The 24,449-nt window shown below is 37.1% G+C and overlaps 3 protein-coding genes and 1 pseudogene across 3 annotated transcripts; 2 read left to right on the top strand and 2 right to left on the bottom strand.

Moving 5' to 3' along the window:
• Positions 1-853: 853 nt before the first annotated feature.
• LOC141843199 (uncharacterized) lies at positions 854-3,290 on the top strand. The gene is made up of 6 exons (XM_074731240.1): positions 854-994; positions 1,184-1,429; positions 1,969-2,142; positions 2,218-2,324; positions 2,518-2,840; positions 3,109-3,290. The coding sequence occupies exons 1-6, from the start codon at positions 854-856 to the stop codon at positions 3,288-3,290; spliced, it is 1,173 nt and encodes a 390-aa protein (XP_074587341.1).
• A 78-nt stretch (positions 3,291-3,368) lies between these two features.
• On the bottom strand, positions 3,369-9,111 carry LOC141843200 (uncharacterized). Its single transcript, XM_074731241.1, has 6 exons — positions 8,978-9,111; positions 8,705-8,829; positions 8,261-8,357; positions 8,071-8,180; positions 4,298-4,372; positions 3,369-3,646 (listed from the first exon to the last, which is right to left on the bottom strand). The coding sequence occupies exons 1-6, from the start codon at positions 9,045-9,047 to the stop codon at positions 3,596-3,598; spliced, it is 528 nt and encodes a 175-aa protein (XP_074587342.1). The 5' UTR covers positions 9,048-9,111; the 3' UTR covers positions 3,369-3,595.
• Positions 9,112-13,086: 3,975 nt separating this feature from the next.
• Positions 13,087-15,480, top strand: LOC141843471 (uncharacterized; annotated as a pseudogene).
• A 7-nt stretch (positions 15,481-15,487) lies between these two features.
• LOC141843143 (uncharacterized) lies at positions 15,488-20,988 on the bottom strand. The gene is made up of 6 exons (XM_074731180.1): positions 20,848-20,988; positions 20,575-20,699; positions 20,127-20,223; positions 19,938-20,047; positions 16,421-16,495; positions 15,488-15,765 (listed from the first exon to the last, which is right to left on the bottom strand). The coding sequence occupies exons 1-6, from the start codon at positions 20,915-20,917 to the stop codon at positions 15,715-15,717; spliced, it is 528 nt and encodes a 175-aa protein (XP_074587281.1). The 5' UTR covers positions 20,918-20,988; the 3' UTR covers positions 15,488-15,714.
• Positions 20,989-24,449: the final 3,461 nt, after the last annotated feature.

The following is a 24,449-nucleotide window of genomic DNA, read 5'->3' as shown; positions in this document are numbered from 1 at the left end:
CAAACAGTAGAAATCGTATATGTACATTTGGAGATAATTGAGATCGAGAGGTTGAAATTCCTTTTTGTGTCATTATAAACAAGAATACAATTTACAATAGTAAAGGAGAGATATGATCAACATCTATTAGGACATAAGATGATAAGATCAAACTAAACCTTAAACTCAAATGGGAGAGGAACAACTTATCAGTAGTTGAGTTTCGATAAAAACTCTAACTCACTTGTCGCAAGTTGAGAAAGGAATAAGAAAACCTATGTGTACACATAGGGTTTCGACTTCTAAAGTCGACAATGCTTATTTTTGACGAGTTACGAGAGAAAAAATTTACTTTCTCTTATCTAAGAGATATTAAGATTAGTGCATCTGAATCAAAGAATTTTTTTTTAAAACATGACTGAAATGTTTGAGCAAATAAAAATGAGATCAGCGGTTCATTAGAGAAGTATAATGAGAATTAGATGTGCTTTTTAAAATTTTGATAATTTTAAATGCGCCGTTGATCAATTGTGGATGAATAAATTATCTTCACGCATAAAGTCTGGATGAGAATGCCCTCACACTGAGCGCTATGACGGTGCGTACAGTCCACAGTAGCCGTACCTTGATTTGCCTAATTTGGAAAACTCAACCTCGGCTTGCCAGTTTTGGTTCAGTTTCTTCCTCTTCCTCCTCCTCTTCCTCCTCCTCTCTCACTCTCTCTCTCACTCCAACCCTGCTTCTCTTCTCATCTTCTTACTCCCCCTCCTGCTTCTCTCCCAAGATCGATTCGTAGCGGTCGGATTAGGGCTAGGGTTTCTTCGCCTCTCAAAAGTAAGAACAGAGTGAGCGGAAAGCGAAAGAGTGAATCGTGATGGCCCGTCTTCCGGAAGACTCAGACAAGCTCGGGCCTCGTTCCACGGCGGCAGCAACGAAGTTGGAGATCGATGCATCGGATGATGACGAGCGACCCCGCATCAAGAAGAGATCCAAGACCGCAGTTTCCAATCTAAAGGTTCGTGTTGGTTTCTCGATTGCAGCAACTTTTCTTTATTGATTTGAAAAGGGGGTTTTTTTTTTATGCTCCACAAGTGCTAGTTCTGAACTTTTGATATTGTTGTAAGATCACAGATTGATCTTTGGTATGAACTGAGGGCAGCTCGCGAAGCTTTGTATGCGATTCTAACATGTTGATTTCTTACAGTATGTGGTTGGTAGTGTGCTTGATGATCCCAGCCCTTTGGGACTACGTCTCAGGAAGAGCCCTTCCTTGGTAGATTTGATTCAGATGAGGCTTACACAGGCAAATGCAGCAGCTGCATCAAGTTTTGGGAGCTTGCAAGCTGGAAATGAGAAAGAACTGAAGTCATCAGTTGTCTCTGGTTGGACTCCTGATAAGATGAAAGCCTCCAACTTCCCTATGTCATTATTGAGAATTGGTTCGTGGGAGGTAAGGGACTATGTTGCTAATGATTTTGTTGTTGTTGTTGTTGTTTGTTTCTTAGGATCGGTATATGATTAAGGCTATGTGTTCACTTCACCTAGCATTCTTAGATAACAATTCACTTTGACCCTAACAATAAAGCAAAGCAATGTGTTTTCTTGGACAATTGGCTCAAGAATCACACTAGAGAAGAAACTTGAAAGCATAACACATGATCATCCAAATCTGCACAGATCTGAAAGCCGGTTCAGACAAATGATCAACAAGGCCCCTAACTTGTGCTTAAATCCTTTTTAAGCCTCAGATTTAGTCAACTACACATGAGTGCAATTTGTTGTATAGGTCATTGTCTATAATTTTTTTCTCATATTTCTACATGATTAGATTCTTGACCTGTCGACAAATATAGTTGTTTCAATTTGTTTGGGTAAAAATAACCAATATCTCTTTTCTGTACTAATGTCGTAGTGGAAGTTCTGCACTTCCTTCTTCTTTAGTAGAAGGATTATAGCATGAGAAACTAAAGTCTAGCTATTTTTGAACAGCGTGTATCAAAATACGAAGGCGATTTAGTGGCAAAGTGCTACTTCGCAAAACATAAACTTGTTTGGGAAGTTCTTGAAGGTAGCTTGAAGAGCAAGATTGAAATTCAGTGGACAGACATTACTTTTCTCAAGATGACATGCGCAGAAGATGGGATTGAAAGTTTGGATATAGTGGTAGGATCTATTTGATTGAATTAGATTTGGTTTTTAACTTTTGTTTCTATATCAAGCTAATGCATAAGTATTCAGTTGGCGAAGCCACCTCTCTTCTTTCGGGAGACGGATCCTCAACCTCGGAAACATACCTTGTGGCAACCAACACAAGATTTTACTAGCGGGCAAGCCAGCATGTTCAGGTGAAACCTTTTTTTTTCACCTAAATATTTCTCTTCGTTCTTTGGCTGTGCCTAGTGTGGATTTATATATACTGGTTTTTGATGAAGTTACGTACTTTGACAAACTTCACCTCTAAAATTGCTTCGGTTATCTGACAAAATATTCATGTAATATTTGTTTAATTGCCTAACGACCTCAATTTTTTTCCTGTAGGAGACATTTTCTACAATGTTCTTATGGTTTTCTAAAAAACTTTGAGAAGATTGCTCATTGTGATCCACGTCTGAATTCTCTTTGGCAGCAACAAGATGTAACTTTAGATCCTCCAAACTTAGAAACACAGCTCTTGTTTTTTGAGGATCAAGATGATTCAGAAAGCCATGATCTCATAGAAAAAGAAGATTACAGAAACACCTCAAGTATATCTAATTCTTTCTTCGCTGCCACTTCATTGATGTCTAGTAAGAATGAACCAAGGAATTTTGTTGAAAGGAGGCTTAACCATGCCTTGAAGGATTCACCTTTGCCACGCTCAGGTATCATCAGTTCCCTTCCAACGTTTTTTTTTCTAGTTCACAAAAAGGCTACTTAGTGGCTCTTATTTTCAATTCATTTACATATTTGTTTATTGTGGATGGAATTAGATTGATGATACTGATTTTTTAAGCACGCATAATTGATCTGGTAGGCTTCTTAGGGCATTTTAATCCAATGTCTGGCGATGCTATATCAAACAATGAAGCGTTCCAAAATGACTTGACTTGCAGTTCATCGCCACTCCTAATGCTCCTTCTCCCATCTCAGGTGTTGACTCTCTTTGCTGTCAGTTCCAGAAAGATGCAGGCACAAACTCAATCCAGGCTTGGCACAAAAATACCAGTGATGGCTTGCAACAAGATGCTGGATTTCAAGATGAACTTGAGCACGATGAATTTGTTGATCAAAAGCCATTTATCTCAAGAATCGATCGTTCGGGGAACTTCTAATGCTTCGCCGAGTAACATCCATTCCCCAGTTCTTGTTCAACATTTCAGAAGATAAGAATGACGATGGATAAATTGTATGATATCCTTCCAACTTGTGCATATTGTTTAGAATCTAGTAACATAAAGTTTGAAGCTGGGTTTGAAAACAAATACTAGGTTGGATTGTAAGTAATGTAGTTTGTAATTATTGTACATAATACCATTATGTTTAAAGGAAAGCCTGTTCTAAAATTTTCAATTGATGGCTGCGTTTCAAACAGAGAAATCCAAGCCAGATGCCAGGTTGAATTGAAGGCGTGTAAAGCTTAATCAATAGGAACCTCAACCTCCATCTTCAACTGAGAGGTGCCAAGAATCTGTATCGAGAAAAAAAAACATCGAGCAATGTCATTGGCATTGTGCTTGGAATGAAATGGTCATTTCTAAGAAACAGAATGATAAATAAGGAATATACTAGAAATGAGTATAGTTTTACTTTAGTTCATAGACTTGACCGGAAATAGCGATTCTTACATTTGACTTGACCTGTACATGTATCAAACTTGATTAATTTGTGACTTAATAAGCTCATTAGACCCATCTTGCGCTTCGGGTCAATTTGACCTTATTGGCACAACTAATCCACTTGCCCAAATCAGTTTGCTTAGCCGAATATTGCGCTCCCAGCTAAATTAGCTTGCCTAGCCCTCCTGACTTACTCGGATTGTTCAACCTAAGCAACCAAGATTGTTCAACCTAAACAACCTGCTCAACTCATTTGACCCATCCAGTCCACCAAATTGCCCAGTCCGCCAAAACCACAAAGAAGAATGAGAAACTTAATATAAACAGCAGAAACAGTGTATAACAGTAAACTAGCATGAGTTGAATGGCTATCAAGTTATTGGTCATGACCAACGCAAATTAATACAATTATTTTATCCAGCTCAATGCACCTTCAATCTGTAAACAGAGACCTAAAGCTCAAATTTGTAGTAGATATACTGAAAGCAGTAGTACATTCGTACCCGTATGAAGTCAGATAGGACAAGAGAGGAGTCCCTTCTGTAGCCAGCTTCTTCAAGGACACGGGTTATAACTTCCTGAAACGATACATAGACATATGAGTGAAAAAAAGAATGGAAGAGTAGGTAACACTTCAGCCTTAACCTGTAAACTACAGCCTGAAGAGTGGTATCCATGAGAAAAGAAAGAATGGAAGAGTAGGTAACACTTTAGTTTTTACCCATAAACTACAGCCTATACAGTAATATCCAGTCCACAATGCATTATGTCAGGACAGAAGTAAAGTTAACCATGCCAAAACTTTGTTTTCGACAAAAATCTTGTTAAATGCATTATTAGCCAAGATTTCAAGCTAAAGTATCAATCCCAGACCCAAATGGCATTGTATCACGTGGGATGGCAATGATCAAAATGTATTATTTTAATAGATTATCGAAACTTGATACTATTTGATAAAGGCAATGTATCCTATATCAAATTATGCCAACACTTCACATTCCTTACTATGCTACAAAACAAATAAAAATAAATTGAGATAATATTATTTATTTAGATTGTATTCATGCAATATAATGCTAAAATCATACTATTTATACTATTTTAGATGAAACAAAAAGTCTAAATTTAAATATATAATTATGTTATCTTCTTTTTCTTCTTCATCTCTTTCCTCCTATCTCAAATTCACTTTTGCTACCATAAATCAAAACGTCCATATGATATCGAAATAGTGTTATTTCAGTCAAAGGCTGAAACTCCAACAATCATTTTGAGCCTTGGTGGTTTCTTCAGTAGAAAGTGTCAATGGCATCAATGAGGAAAGGAAAGGACTTGTGATGTGGAATTGAAAAGGAGGGTAGAAGAATGGGAGTAGGAAGAGTCCATCATCAATGGAGTTGCAAAGCTACCATATCCCTTGTGGTCACAGCTCGTGAAACTGTGTACACTCACGGAAATGAGGAAGGCGGCTTGCAGCTTGCATGGCTCACAAAATTGAGGAAGACACCTGTATCGTGTCTTGAAATATTTTGCAAAGCCGGATATCAAAGGACAAAACGATAAGTTTTGTCCATCATGACCAGAACAAAATAAAGCATCATGTTAATAACTACTATCCAGACAGTTCGCAAGTTACAATCCAGCACTTTGTTGCCCATTGGAGAATTTATAAAGCAGGAAAGCACAAGCTTTCAGAACCAGGTGAACTATCATCCTAATTCCTAACTACCTCAAGAGTAACCAAAATTGTAACCGAAATTGTTAAAAACAAAAAGGGTAAAAGATCAAATAGGCTGTTCTTTAGGAATGATATGGTCGAAGTAACTTATCAGTTCATCATGTGACAATATTCTGAGTTTACTGGTCAACTAAAATGATTTTTCAAGAACCAAGAAGCATATTAGCTATGACTTCACTAAATTGAAGTTGTCCAAGAGTCTATAAATAAAGCAACCCACTTTAGAGCATTATACAAAATAAGTTGTGGATAAAATGAATATTTGTTCTTTTCGTTTTGGCAGTGGGAGGATGCTATGAGGGCGCTGTCAGCAACAAAATTTGACAGACTGACTTAGTAAAACCAAAACAAACTGATATGAAGCTGTAACTAGTTCATTTTACTAGGTTTTGTGAGAAAGGAAGTTTAAGAAATTACCAAAGATCCATATCCAATAACAGAAACATCTTATGTTCTAGGTTGTCCAAAAAAAATGAGTTTGCACATAGTAGGAGAAGAAAATTTGGGGATATCATAGAAGTCCAAATGCTGCACCACACCATGTATTAGAGTCTGCAAGGAGTAGGAGATTTGGGAATATCACAGAAATGCAAATGCTGCACCACCCTATCTATTACTTATTAGATGTGTACTCCAAGAAAAAGGAACCTATCAAGTATGCATGCAAGTCAGTGTTCCATATGGATCCTTCACAATCAGCTATTGCTATCAGGATGATGCAGGCATGGGGTTTCATGATATGCCAAAGATGCACTATGCATAAAGGTTTCCAGGTGGAGGGCTTGTCTGTTAGACAGGAACTCCTTCCAAATTCTACCGTCATTTTATTGGCAAGCCAAAGCCAGAGAACATCTGTGGTGCACTAAAAAATTGGCTTGTCTGTTAGCCAGGAACTCATTCCAAATTCTATCATCATTTTATTGGCCAGTCAAAGCCAGAGAACACCTATGATACACTAAAAAGTTTAAGCAGTCATAATGGTTTATTGTTGGGTAGTTTCTTTGTTTGGTGGGTAGTTCCCTTGTCTAATGCTTATTAAAGCCAACTAAGATCATGTCCAGTGCAGCCAACAGTTACCAACTATTATTTTTCATTTCTCCCAATCCATTTTCTCAACTTTGCAGCAGTTTGGTATACAGCACATACGATCTCCTCCTATTTTTCGTATCCATCGCAGTCTTCTCTTTAAGAGAAATGTAGCTCTACTTAACCATTTAATTGGTGCTCTCCTTGAGAATCATTAACTAATTTATAACAGAGCATCATTCTTCCAAGTGCCTTAATGCATCTCATGTCACCTTTAGTCTCAACATCTCAAGCAAGGCTCAAGTAAGATATTCCAACAACTATAGTTGCAGTTGTTGGACTTTTTAATTTCTTTAGTTAGGCCAGCAAAATAGCCATAATGATTAAAGCTTCTCCATATTCTGCTTGGCGGAGAAATACACTACATTCAAGGTTACTGAACTTGCACAAAATCTTGCTTGTTTCACTTGCCATGAAGCCAATGGCATAGCCAGGATTTTAACTGCCCTGGGCTTTAATTGTTGGGTTACATTGGGCTCTAGATTACACTGGGCTAGATTGATTGGGTTGCACTGTAAAATAACGTATTGGCTCCAATTACAGCTGCACTGTAAAATAATGTAAGTGCTAAGCTGCATTGGGTTGGAGCCCAGTACAACCCAGCCCTAGCTACGCCATTGCATGAAGCTCCTCACATGCTTGCTTCCTAGGTGCTTGAAGGGCCTTTAATTGAAGTGGAAGGAACTTGACGAGAGTCTTTAGTTACAAGTAAAGATAATTGTTAACAGTTATAAAAATTCTTACGCAGGAACAATGGCAAGAAAAATACTATGAGAAGAGAGATGGCAATGTCAACTCTCAGCATTTACTGAAAGGTGATGTCACAGCTTACTGAAACTGTTTGAAAATATTGTATGTGCAACAAGACGATGTAAAATTAGAATCTAAAGCCACCAACTATATGCACATATTAGGATATCCTAGATATCTATATTAGTATGGTCATTTTGTTGTCACCTAAATCGCAGTAAAAAACTTGCAGGAACTTACATAATCTGAAATCACCCAACTCAGAGGTAACTTAAAAGGATGCAGTTTCAATCTACTACTCACTGCTTGAATTGTCATAAACAAAATTCAGAGTTTCATGTATTTCAATCTTGATCCTCCAGATTCTTGATTTTGTCAACTCGGAAAACATGGATGTTACATGATATGAAATACTATTTATTATTTAACTGAACATAGCTCTCGATAGTTAGCAGCTCTTGCCTACACTAGCGATAGACACCTATCTTAATTCTGTAGTCATTTTAGACAGATCAAACCACAACTAAAGCAAACCTACAATCCATGTAGCAGCAAAGAGAAAGATAAAACAAATGCACGAAATTTGTTTAATGCAATAGCTTATTTCAATTCTCATCGAAGACCACATATAACAGATGAACATAGCATGTTCTCTAAAATAAAACAGGCAAATATAAGCAATATACAATAAATCTCACCAACCTGCCTCTGCTGCTCGCTAATGAATGAACCTGTTAAGTCTCGTAATACACTCAAGATATCATCAAATGTGACTTTCCCGTTGGAGTTGAAATCATAGACCTTGAACAAAACTACCCAACAAAAATGTGATGTTCAACAAGAAAGAGAGGCAAAGTGAAAAAAAATGGAAAGATAAAAACATAGTGATCACATTCAATTTTTTGCTGGAGGCTAGTCCGAGGGCTGAAAGCAGACAGGAACGCGACAAATTCTTTAAAATTTAAGCCATCAAGCATCCTTAACAGCCTCTGAGACAAGCAAAAACTCTAAAATGAACTTTTCCCAACATATGAAAGTACAAATCTCTGTAAATTGAATTTTTAATTCCAAATGACCAAATGCAGCTTTTTTTTTTTTTTTTCTCTGAAATGTTCATGTGTTAGCTTGTTTGTTTGCTAGATTTTATCAAGCTTGTTTTGACAAGCATTAACTTTTCTCAGCCTAACCTGGTTGGTCTTATGGACTCTTGAAATCATTGTAAATTGCTGGTTAATGGCGTTCGATAGAGTTTAGTGGACCTAGATTCACCATTACTCGTTATCTAAAAAACAAAATAATAATAATAATTTTTTAATAAAAAACAAATGCATCAAACCTGAGAGAGCGGATTAACTGCGAACTCCGGCACTGACAAGAACTCATCTCCAGTGATGAACCCGCTGCTATTACGATCAAGCTGGCAGAACCTGTGATACAAAGATACAATCTCCTGCTGCGAAACTAAGAATCAAGCAAACAATAAACAAATATTAACATACATAGGTCAAAATCAAACCACAATTCATGATAGTGGAGGACAAACTACAAGAAAAAACAACAGAGCGTGAAGCTTGACAGAGGAATCAAAAGGGCACATCGGGAGACTCACAGGCGTGATTGCAATGCTCCTGGACCTCTTCGATGTCGTATTGGGTGAGCATGGAGGAAGTATTGCCCATCGGTAAGGCGAATTGCGTGAGATCCAATCGCGTACCAAAAATCTCGCAAACCCTTGTGGCCTGATCCCACTCTTAATAGCGCTCTAGATCCAGGAAGGTGGCATTTTATATTTCTTTTTATATTTTGCTTGTTTAACTTTTATTTCTCTTGAAAAAAGTTTCGGCAACCAATTTACCTTTTTTCAAAATAACCCTCAGCTAAGCTCCCATCCGAATCACGCCCAGCACTAGTAAACATTTGTCCTCTATTGAAAACAACTCAAACTTATAAAACTCTTTTGCAAGAAAAAGGTGGCCACCCTAGTGATCTCACACGGCTTTTACTTTCTTCTGCAAGTCTACTCTATCGTAACCAACTCAGCTATATTCCAGAGACGTCAAACTTATAATTTTTTTCTTAAATTACCGTCTTAACTCAATTTAAGAAAAAAATTATGACCCCTACATCAATTATCATCATTTAATATGAATTTAATTAATTATAATAACGTATTGGATATAAATGGTTTATCATAATATGTTCAATTATAGTAATTCAGAATAAAACCAAATCTATGAGGATGTTCATGAACTTTATCAGACTGTAAAAAATTACTATTGTGATATTTTCTATACAGACATCTTATCTTATCCTCATCCATAAATACAAGATTAGTAAAAGCAAAATCTAAAAATTATTCCCAATAATAAACTCATCGATTAAACTTTTATGTTCAAGTTTGTTCTTTTTATACATCCAACTCATTTCTTTCTATATTCTTTCTATTTTTAATTTATTAATATATTAAATAAAACTACTACATATAAAAGTTACTACTACCTCATTAACAACTATAACATAATTTAATCATGCTAAATTTTTATAACAATAAGTAAAATTATATCTAAAGCAAGTGAACCAAAACCAAGTGTATTTAAATATTTTAAGCACACGTCAAAATGAGACATGCATAAATAATATTACGAAGTCATATTATCTAAGAAAGACAATGAATAAAATTATATTAAAAGTTAAATAATTAATTATCCAAACCAAGCTCAGATATGATTAGAAAAATAATATTAATAATTTTGAATGATCGATAGAATGATAAATTATTAGAAAAATCTTGCTAAAAGTTCCTAGATAATACACTAAGTTGAATTAAATTGCTTGATAATGAGATAGAAGTTCCCTTATAATCTTGTAATATAGTATACTTGGTTGCAAATGTCATCTATATTACCTCATATGGATTTAGATGAATTCAACCAGCTAGCCTCTCTGCCAAAATACTATTCGCAACATCCTTGTTAATCAGCTAGCTACTCCCCGAGCCGTCGATCGATCGGCCAGTGGGGTCAACAGCCAGCTAGGCTAACCGGCCAGCCTTAGCCCCAACCTCATCGTTGGCCCATGCCCAACCCTCTGCCTCCGCCTTAACCTCACCCTTGTTACCTCACTGCCGGTGCTCACCGTCGACCCGTGTACAACTCAGCCTCCGCCCTAACCTCACCCCCGTTACCTCACCATCGGCCCACCTTCAACCCAACCGGCTGGCCCTAACCTCAACCAAAACGACCCTAACCATGCCCAACCCAACCGACCGACCCTAACTGTCGAACCCAACCTCGGCCCCAACCTCACCCCCATTACTTGACTGTCAACCCGCACCTAACCCAACCACCCGACCCTAACCTCAACCAACCCCAACCAGCCTAACCGCGCCCAACCCAACCGACCGACCCTAATCACGCCCATCCCAGCCTCAACCCTAACCTCAGCCAAAACGGCATGCCGACCGCCTAAGCGGCGGCCAACTAGCCAAATCGGGCATCGACAGTGAGAGGGGAGAAGAGGTGAGGGGAAAGAGAGAGAGTAGAAGAGCTTACCAAGTCGCGCCGTCAAAAATTAGGGAACAAGAGAAAGAAAAGATCGTGGGCGGCTGACCTAAATTTAGGGTTCTTGTCAACGAATATGAATTCGTCGCCATTTTCGTTGTAATTTGGCTATGAATCTATGTTCATCGCAGAAGTTGGCGACGAATCAAAGATTCGTCACTAATTTGGCGATGAATCTATAATTCTTTACAGAATTTGGCGACGAAATAGATTCGTCGCCAAGTCACCAAATTGCGATGACTTTTGTGATAAATAAAAATTTAACGATGATTTTCGCGATAAAAATTATTACATTGCTAATTTCGCAACTAAATTATTTTTGTTGTCAAATTCATCACTAATTTACGATGAAATATGAGTTTATCGCTAATTTCATCGCCAATTTGTGATGCAAAATTTTCGTCGCTAAAATTCATTGCTAATAACCTATATTTTTATAGTGGCAGATAAACAACTATAAGTCTCCTACATCTCTACAGAGGATCAGGTTGCTGACATCTTCACCAAATCGTTATCCAAACAGCGATTTTCATAGATTGACAATCAAACTCAACGTGTTGCACATCCCGTTGAATTTATCAGGGGGTAATGACAACAAAGATAGTAGTCCATGATAATAATTGGAAGTCTTGGAGTATGGTTGAGTTGATTACTGCGGAACAGACTTGCTACAATGGGCAATGGTCAAATCTCGGCGAAGCCGATACAATGTCTTCCCCATAGGAGCCAACTGCAGCTTTCCGATTTACCTCCTCATAGATGATTATGAGGCCGACCATGTGAGACCACTGGAATGCCGAATTCCACCTTTTACTGCAGCATAGGATAATAATTGGAAGAATTATCATGTTTCATATAGAAATCAAAATTTGATTTCAATTATTAAAGACTTACCATATTTGAACTGCAATTGTCATCGTATTTGTCATTGTTTTATAACGACTGAGATTACATATCATATTCATTATTACCATATTTTTCATATATACATAGATTGTTAGCCTAAGACTATTAATCAATCAAATAAGGAATTATTTTCTTTATTCTTCTCTCTATGCTTCCTATGTGGGACGACGTATCTAGAAATTAATATTTGGATGTGTTTAAATTTAATATAATAAATTATATATTATTATTAAAATATAATAAATTATATATATTATACTGTTCAAAAAAACATGAAAGGAAAAAAATAAAAATCTTATTATTTTTTCTAACGGTCTCAACTAGTTCTAACGAAAAAAAAAGACAAAACATGAGTTGTTGAAGAGGAAGAATGACTAAAGTTGTTATTGGTCGGCTGGAAAATTTTTAAAAAAAAAAGGAAAAAGTAAAGAAAGAGGACAGTTGCTCGTGGAAGAAAAAACGAGAGTTGTTATTGGAAAAGGAAAAGAGAAAAATAATTAAATTACAGTTGAAAAGAAAAAAAATAGAGAGAAGGAAGGAGAAGATAAGACGAAATCGTGTGAAGAAAAAAAAAAAAGTGGATTTGCTACTTCAACGGCTCTCTTAGACATAGACGGATTTAAGTAGAGGCTACCCTGGGTTGTAGTCCAGCTCTGTGAGTCTTATAATAATTTATCAATAATTTATTTTGAATATTTTTGAATGGGGTGGTGGCATAGTTGGCTAGCATATAGGTCTCGAGTTATCTTGAAGTTGAGAGTTCGAGACTCTCTCACCCCATTTGTTCTTTTGGTGATGAAGATCAATGCACCTCGGTTCTCTCTCGTTAAGGATCCATTTTGCCACTGTTTAAATAATATTCGTTAGTTTGCAAACAATCTGTAGCTTTAAATTAAGTTATATGAAGTAAAAAAACATTTCTTTTCTTTACAGATTTAAGTAGGGGCTATGAAAGTGAGATCCATTCACATCTCTGAAAATTTTCTTTTTTTGTGAGTTGATCTGGAGACTATGGTTCGAAGGAAGAACTTCCATTTAGTAATCGTGCAGGTTTTACTCTTTTACACATTTTCGATTTCTCCATTTGTATTCACTACTAGAATTTTAAAACTCAACCTCGGCTTGCCAGTTTTGGTTCAGTTTCTTCTCTTCTTCCTCCTCCTCTTCCTCCTCCTCTCTCACTCTCTCTCTCTCACTCCAACCCTGCTTCTCTTCTCATCTTCTTACTCCCCCTCCTGCTTCTCTCCCAAGATCGATTCGTAGCGGTCGGATTAGGGCTAGGGTTTCTTCGCCCTCTCAAAAGTAAGAACAGAGTGAGCGGAAAGCGAAAGAGTGAATCGTGATGGCCCGTCTTCCGGAAGACTCAGACAAGCTCGGGCCTCGTTCCACGGCGGCAGCAACGAAGTTGGAGATCGATGCATCGGATGATGACGAGCGACCCCGCATCAAGAAGAGATCCAAGACCGCAGTTTCCAATCTAAAGGTTCGTGTTGGTTTCTCGATTGCAGCAACTTTTCTTTATTGATTTGAAAAGGGGGTTTTTTTTTTATGCTCCGCAAGTGCTAGTTCTGAACTTTTGATATTGTTGTAAGATCACAGATTGATCTTTGGTATGAACTGAGGGCAGCTCGCGAAGCTTTGTATGCGATTCTAACATGTTGATTTCTTACAGTATGTGGTTGGTAGTGTGCTTGATGATCCCAGCCCTTTGGGACTACGTCTCAGGAAGAGCCCTTCCTTGGTAGATTTGATTCAGATGAGGCTTACACAGGCAAATGCAGCAGCTGCATCAAGTTTTGGGAGCTTGCAAGCTGGAAATGAGAAAGAACTGAAGTCATCAGTTGTCTCTGGTTCGACTCCTGATAAGATGAAAGCCTCCAACTTCCCTATGTCATTATTGAGAATTGGTTCGTGGGAGGTAAGGGACTATGTTGCTAATGATTTTGTTGTTGTTGTTGTTGTTGTTGTTTGTTCTTAGGATCGGTATATGATTAAGGCTATGTGTTCACTTCACCTAGCATTCTTAGATAACAATTCACTTTGACCCTAACAATAAAGCAAAGCAATGTGTTTTCTTGGACAATTGGCTCAAGAATCACACTAGAGAAGAAACTTGAAAGCATAACACATGATCATCCAAATCTGCACAGATCTGAAAGCCGGTTCAGACAAATGATCAACAAGGCCCCTAACTTGTGCTTAAATCCTTTTTAAGCCTCAGATTTAGTCAACTACACATGAGTGCAATTTGTTGTATAGGTCATTGTCTATAATTTTTTTCTCATATTTCTACATGATTAGATTCTTGACCTGTCGACAAATATAGTTGTTTCAATTTGTTTGGGTAAAAATAACCAATATCTCTTTTCTGTACTAATGTCGTAGTGGAAGTTCTGCACTTCCTTCTTCTTTAGTAGAAGGATTATAGCATGACAAACTAAAGTCTAGCTATTTTTGAACAGCGTGTATCAAAATACGAAGGCGATTTAGTGGCAAAGTGCTACTTCGCAAAACATAAACTTGTTTGGGAAGTTCTTGAAGGTAGCTTGAAAGAGCAAGATTGAAATTCAGTGGACAGACATTACTTTTCTCAAGATGACATGCGCAGAAGATGGGATTGAAAGTTTGGATATAGTGGTAGGATCTATTTGATTGAATTAGATTTGGTTTTTTACTTTTGTTTCTACATCAAGCTAATGCATAAGTATTCAGTTGGCGAAGCCACCTCTCTTCTTTCGGGAGACGGATCCTCAACCTCGGAAACATACCTTGTGGCAACCAACACAAGATTTTACTAGCGGGCAAGCCAGCATGTTCAGGTGAAACTTTTTTTTCACTGAAATATTTCTCTTCACTCTTTGCCTGTGCCTCGTGTGGATTTATATGTACTCTGACAAACTTCACGTCTAAAATTGCTTCGGTTATCTGACAAAATATTCATGTAATATTTGCTTAATTGCCTAACGACCTCAAGTCTTTCCTGTAGGAGACATTTTCTACAATGTTCTTATGGTTTTCTAAGCAAAAACTTTGAGAAGATTGCTCATTGTGATCCACGTCTGAATTCTCTGTGGCAGCAACAAGATGTAACTTTAGATCCTCCAAACTTAGAAACACAGCTCTTGTTTTTTGAGGATCAAGATGATTCAGAAAGCCATGATAGTCTCACAAAAAGGCTACTTAGTGGCTCTTATTTTCAATTCATTTACATATTTGTTTATTGTGGATGGAATTAGATTGATGATACTGATTTTTTAAGCACGCATAATTGATCTGGTAGGCTTCTTAGGGCATTTTAATCCAATGTCTGGCGATGCTATATCAAACAATGAAGCATTCCAAAATGACTTGGCAGTTCATCGCCACCCCTAATGCTCCTTCTCCCATCTCAGGTGTTAACTCTCTTTGCTGTCAGTTCCAGAAAGATGCAGGCACAAACTCGATCCAGGCTTGGCACAAAAATACCAGTGATGGCTTGCAACAAGATGCTGGATTTCAAGATGAACTTGAGCACGATGAATTTGTTGATCAAAAGCCATTTATCTCAAGAATCGAATCATTCAGGGAACTTCTAATGCTTCCGCGAGTAACATCCATTCCCCAGTTCTTGTTCAACATTTCAGAAGATAAGAATGACGATGGATAAATTGTATGATATCCTTCCAACTTGTGCATATTGTTTAGAATCTAGTAACATAAAGTTTGAAGCTGGGTTTGAAAACAAATACTAGGTTGGATTGTAAGTAATGTAGTTTGTAATTATTGTACATAATACCATTATGTTTAAAGGAAAGCCTGTTCTAAAATTTTCAATTGATGGCTGCGTTTCAAACAGAGAAATCCAAGCCAGATGCCAGGTTGAATTGAAGGCGTGTAAAGCTTAATCAATAGGAACCTCAACCTCCATCTTCAACTGAGAGGTGCCAAGAATCTGTATCGAGAAAAAAAAACATCGAGCAATGTCATTGCTGCATTGTGCTTGGAATGAAATGGTCATTTCTAAGAAACAGAATGATAAATAAGGAATATACTAGAAATGAGTATAGTTTTTACTTTAGTTCATAGACTTGACCGGAAATAGCGATTCTTACATTTGACTTGACCTGTACATGTATCAAACTTGATTAATTTGTGACTTAATAAGCTCATTAGACCCATCTTGCGCTTCGGGTCAATTTGACCTTATTGGCACAACTAATCCACTTGCCCAAATCAGTTTGCTTAGCCGAATATTGCGCTCCCAGCTAAATTAGCTTGCCTAGCCCTCCTGACTTACTCGGATTGTTCAACCTAAGCAACCAAGATTGTTCAACCTAAACAACCTGCTCAACTCATTTGACCCATCCAGTCCACCAAATTGCCCAGTCCGCCAAAACCACAAAGAAGAATGAGAAACTTAATATAAACAGCAGAAACAGTGTATAACAGTAAACATAGCATGAGTTGAATGGCTATCAAGTCATTGGTCATGACCAACGCAAATTAATACAATTATTTTATCCAGCTCAATGCACCTTCAATCTGTAAACAGAGACCTAAAGCTCAAATTTGTAGTAGATATACTGAAAGCAGTAGTACATTCGTACCCGTATGAAGTCAGATAGGACAAGAGAGGAGTCCCTTCTGTAGCCAGCTTCTTCAAGGACACGGGTTATAACTTCCTGAAACGATACATAGACATATGAGTGAAAAAAAGAATGGAAGAGTAGGTAACACTTCAGCCTTAACCCGTAAACTACAGCCTGAAGAGTGGTATCCATGAGAAAAGAAAGAATGGAAGAGTAGGTAACACTTTAGCTTTTACCCATAAACTACAGCCTATACAGTAATATCCAGTCCACAATGCATTATGTCGGAACAGAAGTAAAGTTAACCATGCCAAAACTTTGTTTACGACATAAATCTTGTTAAATGGATTATTAGCCAAGATTTCAAGCTAAAGTATCAATCCCAGACCCAAATGGCATTGTATCACGTGGGATGGCAATGATCAAAATGTATTATTTTAATAGATTATCGAAACTTGATACTATTTGATAAAGGCAATGTATCCTATATCAAATTATGCCAACACTTCACATTCCTTACTATGCTACAAAACAAATAAAAATAAATTGAGATAATATTATTTTTTTAGATTGTATTCATACAATATAATGCTAAAATCATACTATTTATACTATTTTAGATGAAACAAAAAGTCTAAATTTAAATATATAATTATGTTATCTTCTTTTTCTTCTTCATCTCTTTCCTCCTATCTCAAATTCACTTTTGATACCATAAATCGAAACGTTGATATGATATCGAAATAGTGTTATTTCAGTCATAGGCTGAAACTTGAGCCTTGGTGGTTTCTTCAGTAGAAAGTGTCAATGGCCTCAATGAGGAAAGGAAAGGACTTGTGATGTGGAATTGAAAAGGAGGGTAGAAGAATGGGAGTAGGAAGAGTCCATCATCAATGGAGTTGCAAAGCTACCATATCCCTTGTGGTCACAGCTCGTGAAACTGTGTACACTCACGGAAATGAGGAAGGCAGCTTGCAGCTTGCATGGCTCACAAAATTGAGGAAGACACCTGTATCGTGTCTTGAAATATTTTGCGAGCCAATCAAAGGACAAAACGTCAAGTTTTGTCCATCATGACCAGAACAAAATAAAGCATCATGTTAATAACTACTATCCAGAATCAGTTCCCAAGTTACATTCCAGCACTTTGTTGCCCATTGGAGAATTTATAAAGCAGGAAAGCACAAGCTTTCAGAACCAGGTAAACTATCATCCTAATTCCTAACTACCTCAAGAGTAACCAAAATTGTTAAAAACAAAAAGGGTAAAAGATCAAATAGGCTGTTCTTTAGGAATGATATGGTCGAAGTAACTTATCAGTTCATCATGTGACAATATTCTTAGTTTACTCGTCAACTAAAATGATTTTTCAAGAACCAAGAAGCATATTAGCTATGACTTCACTAAATTGAAGTTGTCCAAGAGTCTATAAATAAAGCAACCCACTTTAGAGCATTATACAAAATAAGTTGTGGATAAAATGAATATTTGTTCTTTTCGTTTTGGCGGTGGGAGGATGCTATGAGGTCAGCAACAAAATTTGACAGACTGACTTAGTAAAACCAAAACAAACTGATAACATCTTATGTTCTACTCGCGGGGTTTTGTGAGAAAGGAAGTTTAAGAAATTACAGAAACATATCCAATAACAGAAACATCTTATGTTCTAGGTTGTCCAAAAGAAATGAGTTTGCACATAGTAGGAGAAGAAAATTTGGCGACATCATAGAAGTCCAAATGCTGCACCAGACCATGTATTAGAGTCTGCAAGGAGTAGGAGATTTGGGAATATCACAGAAATACAAATGCTGCACCACCCTATCTATTACTTATTAGATGTGTAGTCCAAGAAAAAGGAACCTATCAAGTATGCATGCAAGTCAGTGTTCCATATGGATCATTCACAATCAGCTATTGCTATCAGGATGATGCAGGCACATAGAGGCTTCCAGGTGGAGGGCTTGTCTGTTAGACAGGAACTTCTTCCAAATTCTACCGTCATTTTATTGGCAAGCCAAAGCCAGAGAACATCTGTGGTGCACTAAAAAATTGGCTTGTCTGTTAGCCAGGAACTCATTCCAAATTCTATCTTCATTTTATTGGCCAGTCAAAGCCAGAGAACACCTATGATACACTAAAAAATTTAAGCATTCATAATGGTTTATTGTTGGGTAGTTTCTTTGTTTGGTGGGTAGTTCCCTTGTCTAATGCTTATTAAAGCCAACTAAGATAATGTCCAGTGCAGCCAACAGTTACCAACTATTATTTTTCATTTCTCCCAATCCATTTTCTCAACTTTGCAGCAGTTTGGTATGCAGCACATATGATCTCCTCCTATTTTTCGTATCCATCACAGTCTTCTCTTTAAGAGAAATGTAGCTCTACTTAACCATTTAATTGGTGCTCTCCTTGAGAATCATTAACTAATTTATAACAGAGCATCATTCTTCCAAGTGCCTTAAATGCATCTCATGTCACCTTTAGTCTCAACATCTCAAGCAAGGCTCAAGTCAGATATTCCAACAGCTATAGTTGTAGTTGTTGGACTTTTTAATTTCTTTAGTTAGGCCAGCAAAATAGCCATGGTGATTAAAGCTTCTCCATATTCTGCTTGGTGGAGAAATACACTACATTCAAGGTTACTGAACTTGCACAAAATCTTGCTTGTTCCACTTGCCATGAAGCTCTTCACATGCTTGCTTCCTAGGTGCTTGAAGGGCCTCTATTAATTGAAGTGGAAGGAACTTGACGAAGAGTCTTTAGTTACTTTTTACAAGTAAAGATAATTGTTAACAGTTATAAAAATTCTTACGCAGGAACAATGGCAAGAAAAATACTATGAGAAGAGAGATGGCGATGTCAACTCTCAGCATTTACTGAAAGGTGATGTCAACTATTAACATTAACCAGCTTACCGAAACTATTTGAAAATATTGCATGTGCAACAAGACGATGTAAAATTAGAACCTAAAGCCACCAACTATATGCACATATTAGGATATCCTAGATATCTATATTAGTATGGTCATTTTGTTGTCACCTAAGTCGCAGTAAAAAACTTGCAGGAACTTACATAATCTGAAATCACCCAACTCAGAGGTAACTTAAAAGGATGCAGTTTCAATCTACTACTCACTGCTTGAATTGTCATAAACAAAATTCAGAGTTTCATGTATTTCAATCTTGATCCTCCAGATTCTTGATTTTGTCAACTCGGAAAACATGGATGTTACATGATATGAAATACTATTTATTATTTAACTGAACATAGCTCTCAAAAGTTAGCAGCTTTTGCCTACACTAGCGATAGACACCTATCTTAATTCTGTAGTCATCTTAGACAGATCAAACCACAACTAAAGCAAACCTACAATCCATGTAGCAGCAAAGAGAAAGATATAACAAATGCACGAAATTTGTTTAATGCAATAGCTTATTTCAATTCTCATCGAAGACCACATCTAACAGATGAACATAGCATGTTCTCTAAAATAAAACAGGCAAATATAAGCAATATACAATAAATCTCACCAACCTGCCTCTGCTGCTCGCTAATGAATGAACCTGTTAAGTCTCGTAATACACTCAAGATATCATCAAATGTGACTTTCCCGTTGGAGTTGAAATCATAGACCTTGAACAAAACTACCCAAAAAAATGTGATGTTCAAACAAGAAATAGAGGCAAAGTGAAAAAAATGGAAAAATAAAAACATAGTGATCACATTCAATTTTTTGCTGGAGGCTAGTCCGAGGGCTGAAAGCAGACAGGAACGCGACAAATTCTTTAAAATTTAAGCCATCAAGCATCCTTAACAGCCTCTGAGACAAGCAAAAACTCTAAAAATGAACTTTTCCCAACATATGAAAGTACAAATCTCTGTAAATTGAATTTTTAATTCCAAATGACCAAATGCATCTTTTTTTTTCTTATTTTTTCTCTGAAATGTTCATGGGTTAGCTTATTTGTTTGCTAGATTTTATCAAGCTTGTTTTGACAAGCATTAACTTTTCTCAGCCTATCCTGGTTGGTCTTATGGACTCTTGTAATCATTGTACATTGCTGGTTAATGGCGTTCGATAGAGTTTAGTGGACCTAGACTCACCATTACTCGTTATCTTAAAAACAAAATAATAATAATAATTTTTTAATAAAAAACAAATGCATCAAACCTGAGAGAGCGGATTAACTGCGAACTCCGGCACTGACAAGAATTCATCTCCAGTGATGAACCCGCTGCTGTTACGATCGAGCTGGCAAAACCTGTGATACAAAGATACAATCTCCTGCTGCGAAACTAAGAATCAAGCAAACAATAAACAAATATTAACATACATAGGTCAAAATCAAACCACAATTCATGATAGTGGAGGACAAAGTACAATAAAAAACAACAGAGCGCGAAGCTTGGCAGAGGAATCAAAAGGGCACATCGGGAGACTCACAGGCGTGATTGCAATGCTCCTGGACCTCTTCGATGTCGTATTGGGTGAGCATGGAGGAAGTATTGCCCATCGGTAAGGCGAATTGCGTGAGATCGAATCGCGTACCAAAAATCTCGCAAACCCTTGTGGCCTGATCCCACTCTTAATGGCGCTCTAGATCCAGGGCAGGAAGGTGGCATTTTATATTTCTTTTTATATTTTGTTTGTTTAACTTTTATTTCTCTGAAAAAGTTTCGACAACCAATTTTATATTTATCTAAATATGTACCCTTTTTTCAAAATAGCCCTCAGCCACGCCCCCATCCGAACCACGCCCAACACCCGAACCACTTTCATCTTCCATCTTCGAAAGCCCTGCGTCTTCAAACTGCCGCCCGTCGCCCAATTGCTAGCATCAGTATTATGGGTATTATGATCTGTCCCGTGAAAATCAGTCTTAGATTAAGACATGTCAGACAAAGAAAGATGACTTATCCACACGTGGCACAAGCAGAGGGAGATCCAGTTGTTACAGTTGACTTGACTGGTTGACTGGACTTAATCGAACACGTTTGACTCATTCATAATCCCTACTCGACCACTTGTCTGTTTAATCCTAATCCATCTTATTTGATAGCTACAATCAAATCCAATCTATCACACCATCACCGCTAAGCAGTTATGAGACATGACATGCTAATGATGAGTAGCTACGACGGTGAAGGGGCATTCCGTCTGCAATGATCATGGATGATCACGGTAAGATATTCTCCATACCCTGACAAGATATCTCCTTTGACACGATAATATTCTCCTTAATAACAAAAGATAAGTCATCTGATAAAATCTACTGCGCAGATATGTTCCTTAATTAACGATAAGACAAGCAGGTATAATTCTCTCCCCTCTCCGTCTATATAACTCCCTGATATTACATACATAGGTACGCAATATCAAAAGCACTCACTTCTTCTTACAACTTGTTTTCTTCTTCCTCCTCCCCAGTAACTAACTTGAGTGTTAGAGTGGTCGATCTAGGGACACCCCTAGCCTTCCTTCTCATGATGTTAGCGTCTGCAGGTCCCGGAGTTCATCTTCTTCGTCCTCCTCACGACGTCAATCATGGTGTTGCGTGGCTGGTGACGCGCCCACTAGGCGATCTCAGTCCCGGAGGTCATCATCTTCTTCCTCCTCACGACGTCAATCGTGGTACTGCGTGGCGAATGACGCGTCCACTAGGAGATCTCAACAGGAACAATTAGCAATTTGCTTACAGGTTTCTCTATTTTTCCAACTACAGCCGACAACTTCAGCTCTTCCCGCCGTCGACAACTTCAGCTCTTCCCGCCATCAACACCAACATCTATACTATTCTCTTCTTTTTCCGACCAACAACAGCAAATATTATTCTTGCTATTACCGTTGAAGTCGAGGAACCCAAGCACCATGAGCATTATATTTCTCCTACAGAAGCATTTTTCTCTTTTTTTCAGTAATAGCACCAAGACAACAGATTCCGACAATTTTGTTATTCTTTTCCAGCAAAAAAAAATGTCACAAATTGCTTCACAAATTTGCTCAAGAATATTTTTATCCACGAAATCTTCAATTATGGGATGGTATCTTGACAGTGGAATAACTCATCATGTCATATCGGACTATCACTCAAATACAGTGTAGATAAGTGATAACTCAGGTTTGCAAATTATTAATCATGAAAACATACAATTTCAATTATCTAATCAAACTTTTCACATGCCCAATATTTTTCGAGTTCCTTCTATTGTGAAAATGTTGCTTTCTACATGTCAATTTAGTCTTGATAACAATGTCTTTTTTAATTTCATCTTAATCATTGTTGTATAAAAGATAGAACTATATACACTACTCTACTTCAGGGCAAGATTAAAAATGATCTTTACTATCTATAATGTTCTTTTATTAAAGCTTTTGTTGGTGAACACACAAATAAATCAATTTAACATGTTGATTATCCTTCTCTTCGTAATGTTTAAAGAATCATTAATCAATTTGGTTTGCCTACTCCATATACCTCATCACCTCATTTATGTAAAGCATGCTTAGGAACCAAGATTCATAAGTAACTTTGTTCTTCTAAATATCTAATCATGTTTCTAATTTTCCTTTTGAAATAATTTATTCTGATATTTGAGATCCTACACCTATCCTGTCTAATTAAGATTTTCTATATTATATCACTTTCATTAACCATTTTAGTAAATTCACTTGATTCTATCCTATGAAATAAAAATCTGATTTACTTAACATATTTTATCATTTTCAAATCCAAGTTGAACATTATTTTGGTCACAAAATACTTACTTTTCATTCATATTGGGGAGGTGAGTATCAAGTTCTTCATCATCATCTTATTTATTGTAAAATTATTCATCGAATCTCTTATTCTCACACCCCTGAGCAAAATACTATTGCTAAGAGAAAACATCTACATATAGTGGAAACAACTTTAGCTCTTCTTAATCATGCATCAATTCCTCATAATTCTGAGATGAAGCTGTTAACATTGCATTTTATCTCATAAATCGTCTTCCCACTTCATTGCTTAATCAAAAGTTTCTACTAAAGAAACTTTATAATCAATCCCTTGACTATACTTTTCTTTGAGTTTTTGGTGTATGTTATCCATAATTACACCTCTACTCTAAACATAAATTAGACTCTCGTTCACAACAATGTGTTTTTCTTGGTTACAGCAATTTGTATCATGGATATCGTTGCTTATATATACTGACTGAGTGGATTTATATTTTTTGATATGTTATTTTTGATGAGTCTCTATTCCCTTTTCATTTTTTCAGCAACTTCTTATTACCACAAGGACACAACATTTGTCTCCTCCTCTGCGAGGAATGATACTAATATAAGAGGTGATGGTATTTTCGTCCATCTCCATCAATCTTCCAGCCTTTCTTTTGGTTCTTCCAACAAATCATTCAATCATGAGAATAATGCTACTTCCTTCCTCGGATATGCCACATAACCTATCTTCGCATTCCCAGCTGAGCCCCTTATCTTCTCCACAAGTGATACTGATGAAGATGCTCGTCGAGCGGACACTTCCCTTAAGTGATATCTGTGCTCGATGCCCGTTAGCACCCACCCGATACCCCCTTCCATGAGTTATAGTGGTCTTTTCAAAATCTAATAAACCAATATGTTTTACACAGGTTGTTAAGGATCTAAATTGGTGTGTTGTTATGACCACAGAATTTGATACTCTCCTCTGCAATAAGACTTGGTGCTTATTTATCGCACTGCCTCCATGAACATTGTGGGTTCCAAATGGATCTTCTGTCTCAAATATCGTGTTGATGGCTCTCTTGAACGGTATAAAGCTCATCTTGTGGCAAAATAATTCAATCAACAATCAGATTATTATTGTCTATAGGTGTTAGCTCTAATTGGCCGATACACCAAGTAGATGTTTCCAATGCCTTTCTTCATGGTCATCTTGAGGATACCATGTTTATGGAGCAGTCGCCTGAGTTTATTTATCCACATGCCTTTCAACACATATTTGTCAGTTGAAGCAATTCTTATATGGTCTTCGACAAGCCCCTCGTGCATGATTTCTCATCTCT

This window comes from Curcuma longa, chromosome 12 (assembly GCF_044706935.1).
Source record: "Curcuma longa cultivar G26 ecotype Majalengka, Jawa Barat chromosome 12, ITB_CL_G26_1.1, whole genome shotgun sequence".
Taxonomy (NCBI): domain Eukaryota; kingdom Viridiplantae; phylum Streptophyta; class Magnoliopsida; order Zingiberales; family Zingiberaceae; genus Curcuma; species Curcuma longa.
Note: the sequence above shows the minus strand (reverse complement) of the source record. Positions and strands in the feature narration are given on the sequence as shown.

What these genes read in the sequence shown, in the direction of transcription:
- LOC141843199 (XM_074731240.1), top strand. Translation starts at nt 854, where the DNA reads ATGGCCCGTCTTCCGGAAGACTCAGACAAGCTCGGGCCTCGTTCCACG. An exon ending in TGAGAATTGGTTCGTGGGAG is followed by an intron (nt 1,430 to 1,968) that starts GTAAGGGACTAT and finishes ATTTTTGAACAG; the next exon opens with CGTGTATCAAAATACGAAGG. An exon ending in TTCACCTTTGCCACGCTCAG is followed by an intron (nt 2,841 to 3,108) that starts GTATCATCAGTT and finishes CTCCCATCTCAG; the next exon opens with GTGTTGACTCTCTTTGCTGT.
- LOC141843200 (XM_074731241.1), bottom strand. Translation starts at nt 9,047, where the DNA reads ATGGGCAATACTTCCTCCATGCTCACCCAATACGACATCGAAGAGGTC. An exon ending in CCTCCAGCAAAAAATTGAAT is followed by an intron (nt 8,181 to 8,260) that starts GTGATCACTATG and finishes TTTGTTGGGTAG; the next exon opens with TTTTGTTCAAGGTCTATGAT. An exon ending in TTAGCGAGCAGCAGAGGCAG is followed by an intron (nt 4,373 to 8,070) that starts GTTGGTGAGATT and finishes GTATCGTTTCAG; the next exon opens with GAAGTTATAACCCGTGTCCT.
- LOC141843143 (XM_074731180.1), bottom strand. Translation starts at nt 20,917, where the DNA reads ATGGGCAATACTTCCTCCATGCTCACCCAATACGACATCGAAGAGGTC. An exon ending in GGAGCATTGCAATCACGCCT is followed by an intron (nt 20,700 to 20,847) that starts GTGAGTCTCCCG and finishes CTTGATTCTTAG; the next exon opens with TTTCGCAGCAGGAGATTGTA. An exon ending in CAGTTAATCCGCTCTCTCAG is followed by an intron (nt 20,224 to 20,574) that starts GTTTGATGCATT and finishes TGCTTGTCTCAG; the next exon opens with AGGCTGTTAAGGATGCTTGA.